The 6,000-nt window shown below is 44.8% G+C and overlaps 1 protein-coding gene across 1 annotated transcript in view; it reads left to right on the top strand.

Moving 5' to 3' along the window:
* Window positions 1-4,851: 4,851 nt before the first annotated feature.
* The window catches only part of Kiaa1549 (KIAA1549 ortholog), a 66,904-nt gene continuing 65,755 nt past the window's right edge, over window positions 4,852-6,000 (top strand). The window contains 1 exon segment of the mRNA XM_013021554.1: window positions 4,852-4,939. Within this exon segment, the coding sequence (XP_012877008.1) occupies window positions 4,852-4,939 (88 nt within the window).

Raw genomic sequence — 6,000 nt, 5'->3', positions numbered from 1 at the left:
CCTTGTCCGTTGTATGGCTAGTGAAGATCTTCTCCCAATCCGTGGGCTTTCTATTGATCTTGCAAGCTATGTCCTTTGCCATGCAGAAGCTGTGCAATTTCATGCAATCCCATTTGTCCAACCAAAAAAAGGAATTAAAAAAAAAAAAAACTCTCATGCACTGTTTCCCTATAGAACCAAGTGTTCGGGGCAATAGGCAGAACAAAGGACTTTGGCGTCAGGTAGATCTGGGTTTACATCTTGTGTTCACTGCTAGCTGATTGTGGGACTTGAGCAATTCAATCTTTGGGATCCTCGGGTTTCTTTAACAATACAGGGAGAAGAGGAGCAGAGCCTACTGCTGAACAGGTGGAGGCTGTGGCTCTACAAGCTTCTCCACCTTGAAACTGGCCCTCATATTTCTAACGTGGAGAGATATACATACCATCACATTGAGCAGTTGATACAGTTGAGTAGCATTCATTGCATTTATTCTCTCCCTCTCTCCCTTTACCCATCTTTAGCTGACAAGCAAGTGATTATTGATGGAATCTTTCCCTAATGTGTACATGGAACTGCACATCCCTTGTTCCCAGGTTGCCATTTTGGAGGCGTTCTTCTCTGTTTGTTGCTAGTGTCTTCTGGTGGATCCTGTCTGCTGTCTCCAGCTGGAAGTTCCCTAACTGGGGGTGCTGGGGGGGGGACGACGACTGGTGAGTGTGTCTATTAATAGAGGTGCTCTAGATTATTAAACGATTATGTGTAAGGTATTAACTGGCCTTGATTAGGGAGAGTTCTTTCTCTCCAGGCAGATAATTATATACTGTTTACTCACGTTCCTTTGGGTATGGAATAGGGAAGAAAGGAATTCAGATTTCTTTTTCTTTTATTTTTTGTTGGTCATGGGGCTTGAACTCTGGGCCTGGGCGCTGTCCCTCAGCTCTTCAGCTCAAGGCTTGCGCTCTATCACTTGAGCCACAGTGCCACTTTTGGTTTTCTGAATGGTTTATTGGAGATAAGAGTCTCACATACTTTCCTGCCCGGGCTGGCTTTGAACCGCCATCCTCAGATCTCAGCCTCCTGAGTAGCAGATTTTTTTTTTTCTTTGCTATCTTCTGGAAACTATAGTGAAGGGGTTTGGGAAGAGGAGACCATCGGAACTGCTACACTGTTCATGTTTTAAGGTTATTTTTGTACTTCATTAATCTAGTCTTTGGAATAGGGACTAAAATAAATGTACCGCTTTGGAAATATTCTAATTTCCTCCCCTCCTTCTTCATAAGTGTCATGAATTCCAAGACCTACTTTAGTCTTTTTTAGTGGTTGTGAGGCTTATCTCTGGGCCTGGGCCCTGTCCCTAAGCTCTTTTGCTCAAGGCTAGTGCTCTATCACTTTGAGCCATAGCACCACTTCTGTTTTTTGAGGTTAATTGGGTATTGGAGACTCCTGGGGACTTTTCTGCTTGGGCTAACTTTGAACCTGATCCTCCAATCTCAGTCTCCTGAGTAGCTAGGATTACAGACCTGAGCCACCAGCGCCTAGCTTGCTTTAGTCTTTATTTACCTCTCTTTGGAACTTTGAACTTGACAGACAGAGGGAAGGCTTCATCCTAATAGAGTCACATAGCCAATGATCTATCTGTATCTTTATATTTATTATTTTGTAAAAGGCAAAAGATCTGAAGAGAAACCAGAGTATATATTTATTATTTTGAGATCTGAGAATCATGGTTTGAAGCCAGCCTGGGCAGACAAATCCAAGCCAGCCTGGGGCACACAAATCTGAGAGACTTTTATCTCTAATTAACTACCAAATATCTGGAAGTGGAGTTGTAGCTCAAGTGGTATAGTGCCAGCCTTGAGTGGGAAAAAGCTACGCCAAGCTAAGTACTCAGGGAGATCCTGAGTTCAAGCCCCAGTATTAGCATGTGCACGCATGCGCGCGCACACACACAATTGTAGCAGGCATCATCGACCTGCTCCATCTCAGTGAGTGGAGCAGGAGGTGATCCCCTAAATCCCTTCATAGGTTTTAGTATCAAAGTAACACAGCTAGAAACTAGTTCCTTCTTCTGGCCATGTAGTCGGGAGTTCAAGGACTGTCTACAAAGTGTTCCTGGTCATAGCACTGACCCTGAATCTGAGGAAACCTCTTGATCTACCTGCCAGTTTACAGAAGAACATGTTAAATGACACGGTGAGAACTTAGCTGGCCAGATACAGAATGCAGGCTGTCTATAGGGATAAATGGCCTGTTTTCCTTCACAAATAACTAGTAGGAGTTTAAAAAAAGAAACAAAGGATAGAAAAATTTATAAAGTAGAAGAGATTTTTTTTTTTAGCATAAAGTTTAATAGACACATGAACCAAGCAGTGTGTTTCTTGTTCAGGGCTTGACTTGGGGGGAAAAACAAAACAAAAACAAAGCAACTCTGTGGAAATATTTTGATGCTATCAAAGAAAGCTAAGTAGGAAGTGGGCCTTTAGATGATATTTTTATTCTGTTGGCTTTGATAATTATGATTATGTTTTTCTAGCATCCTTATTAGAGATACAGAAGTATCTATTGTGTGGGCTGGGAAGGCAGTTCAGTGGTAGAGTGCTTGCCTCACATGCATGAGGCCCTGGGTCAATTCCTCAGCACCACACAAACAGAAAAAGCCAGAAATGGTGCTGTGACTCAAGTGGTAGAGCGCTAGCCTTGAGCTGAAGAGCTGAGGGACAGTACCCAGGCCCAGAGTTCAGGCCCCACGACCGACAAAAAAAGAAAAGAAAAGAAATATTGCGGTAAGGTAACTCATCCCAGAAGCCACATCTTAAAATATAGAATATTTTAGTCTTTATTATTCAGTTAACAGGCTGTAGGCTGCCAGTTGTTACAAAGGCCTGCAGCATGCAAGTACACACAACCCAGCTAGGAAACATGCTAAAGAGAAAAGAAATAACATGAACAATACCAACAAGCCAATTCAACTCCAATGGAGAGCTGAATTGGGACGCCATGATGGCTGGAGATGAGCCAGGAGACAGGACACGATCACAGAGACACACGTGGCATGGAGTCTGGCGGCTAGGCTGGTCAGGGCCTGAATAGGTCGGCGCAGGGGGCAGATCCTCAGGAAATTCCCAGTCCCAGGCACTGGACTGACAGATTCAGTAACCTATCAGCCAAGTGCCCGCCCCTGCCTCCAGAGGTCCGGGCACACCCATTACCTGGGAGGCGGGTGATGGGGGGGAGGGGTCATCCCCCAGCTTGAAGACAAGATGCCAGACCTATAATCCATGTGGCCAATATGGCGCTGGCCAAACCTGACCTCCTTACTTCATATCTGTTGTGCTAAAGGATGGTGTTTAGGATATGCTTTGTTTTCATTAAAAAAGAAATTGATGGTGCTGGGCCTGAGTTCTAATCTCTCAGCTTTTATGTATGTCTGAATAATATTTGTGTGCGTGTGCACGTGCATCAGTCCTGGGGCTTGAACTTGGGACCTGGGCACTGTCCCTGAGCATTTTTGCTCAAGGCTAGCATTCTATCACTTGAGCCACAGCTCTCCTTCATTGTTTCTTGTTTGTTTGTTTGTTCATTTGTTTTTAGTGGCTAATTGGAGATGAGTCTCATGGACTTTGCTGCCTGGGCTGGCTTTGAACTGACATCCTCAGATCTCAGCCTTCTGAGTAGCTAGGTTTACAGACCTGATCCACCAGCTTGTCTGACATTTTATAATGAAAAATGAAAAATGCCAAAGTTGGTTCTTAAAATCATTTTACTATAGGTAACATGTATAGACTTCTTTATACTGGTAGGACTTTAGAAATACAGCCTTTTAGCCGGGTGCTGGTGGCTCACACCTGTAATTCTAGCTACTCAGGAGGCTGAGATCTGAGGATTGGGGTTCAAAGTCAGCCTGGCAGGAAAATCCGTGAAACTTGTTTCCAATTAACCTCTAGAAAACTGTAAGTGGTGCTTTGGCTCAAGAGGTAGAGTGCTTGCTTTGAGCTAAAGAGCTCCAGGACAGCATACAGGCCCAGAGTTTAAGCTGCATGACTGACCGAAAAAGAAAGAAAAGAAATGAAAGAAAGAAAGAAAGATTGCCTTTGGGCTTATTTAACTTTCAATCTGGTTAATTTCTTGGAAAATTAGTATTTACATTAACTTCATGGTATTCCTAATCCCGGGGGTCCCAAGGAGCCCTCGAATAAACTACAATATGTCATAATTGTAGCTACTTAGGGAGCTAATGTTATGACTAATTGCCCATTAGTAGGTGCTTTATACCAATAAGCATGCAAAAGAGGGGGTTTGTGAAAGATTGCCAGTGACTAGAACTATATTAAATAAGGATGTGTGTGTGTGTGTGTGTGTGTGTGTGTGTGTGTGTGTGTGTGTGTGAATTGAATCATAAAAATATTTGAAGCTGGGTAACGGTGGCTCACGCCTGTAATCCTAGCTGTGCTGGAGGCTGAGATCTGAGGATTGCAGTTCAAAGCCAGCCTGGGCAGGAAAGTCCATGAGACTGTCTTCCTGGTGCCTCATTCTTCCCTGACCTTCCCTCCTGCCTTCTCTATCTCAGTACCTTGCTTGTTTCCTTGATGATCTCTGCACGCTAAGGACCATGAGTAAGGGCAATTCTGATTGGTTAACAGGTCACACCTGTGGTCAGGAGGGATTTGGACTCAATAAACCAATGGATGTGTTGGGCTGGACATAAGAGACGGATGAATGATGCAGCCTCTCCTTTCATGGAGCCCACAGTCTTCTAGAGGAGGCAGAGCAGTAGGTTTGGTGAGGAAATAAAGATGGAAGAGAGGAGGCTAGAGTGTGACAGGATCTTGGCACGCATGGTGTTGTGAATGCTCGTGGAGTGGCCAGAGTATGGTGCCCATAGAAGAGGCGGACGAGGTTCAGAGGGACGAGGGCTGCTGGACATCAGCCAAGGGCTTTGGGTTTCAGAAGATGCCAGGCATTGTAAGGCTCAGGCCTTATAATCCTAGCTACTCAGGAGAGGTGTGAGGATTGGAGTCAGCCCTGGGGGACAAATAGAAAAGACTCTTTATGTCCAGCTTACCAGCAATATGCCACAAGTGGTAGAATACCAGCTTTGAGTGAAAAAAAGCTAAGGATCAGTGTTCCAGTACCTGCAGAAAAAAAAAATTAAAAAGAAGTAATGAAGGACTTTAAAAATGGAATGATCTTTACATGACATATAGAGATGGATTATTGATCCATTTCCATATTGGAAAACTACAGATGAATCAGAGGAGCTAGAGGAGGAGCCAGAGGATCACAGTGGCTAGAGGAGGGTACAGAATTGATAGCGGGCTATGGTTTATGTGGAGAGACCACAGCTCCAATTCATGGGTGTCAGTGGCTAGGGACACACCTCGCTTGGATGAGGGCTGGGGCAGTTAAAACGTTTCTCAGGCCTGCATCCCTTGGCACATAGTCTCACAGGCTGGGATGTCTGTAGGGTACCACATAGCCCTCGTGTATCATGCACAGGATGTAGAAGACTGCTCTGGAGGGCTTCTGGCTTTAGTGAAGCAGTACAATAGAAGCCATTTGAATACTTGTTTGTGGGTGTCTGGGCTCTCCAGGTTCTTCAGTTACACTCAGAGGGCAGGGGGAAGTAGGGTTACATCCGTGGCTCACAACACCTGTGCTGCTTGCACTTGAGATCTAGAAATCCCGTCTCCTGTGCAAGGCTGAGTTCCACGTGCTCATCACCTAGGCCTACATGGAATACTGTGATAGAGGGAGAAGAAGGGAGAGTTCACAGTGGGACCGGGCTGATGGAGGATGACTAGAGAATGGAAACTTTAAAAATAGGCAGTAGGATTCTCTTTTTATTTATGAGATGTGGTTTCACTGTGTTGCCCAAGCTGGCCTCAACTTCCAGGTCGGGAATGATCCTCCTTTCACAACTCCCCACCCCCCAGTTCCCTTCATCCTGCTTTGTATTTTGTGGATTTTATGCCAGGCTGATTTTTCTTTAGGGTCACGATGCTAAAATATATGCTTTGC

The sequence above is a fragment of the Dipodomys ordii genome, unplaced genomic scaffold (assembly GCF_000151885.1).
Source record: "Dipodomys ordii isolate 6190 unplaced genomic scaffold, Dord_2.0 Scaffold56, whole genome shotgun sequence".
Taxonomy (NCBI): domain Eukaryota; kingdom Metazoa; phylum Chordata; class Mammalia; order Rodentia; family Heteromyidae; genus Dipodomys; species Dipodomys ordii.
Note: the sequence above shows the minus strand (reverse complement) of the source record. Positions and strands in the feature narration are given on the sequence as shown.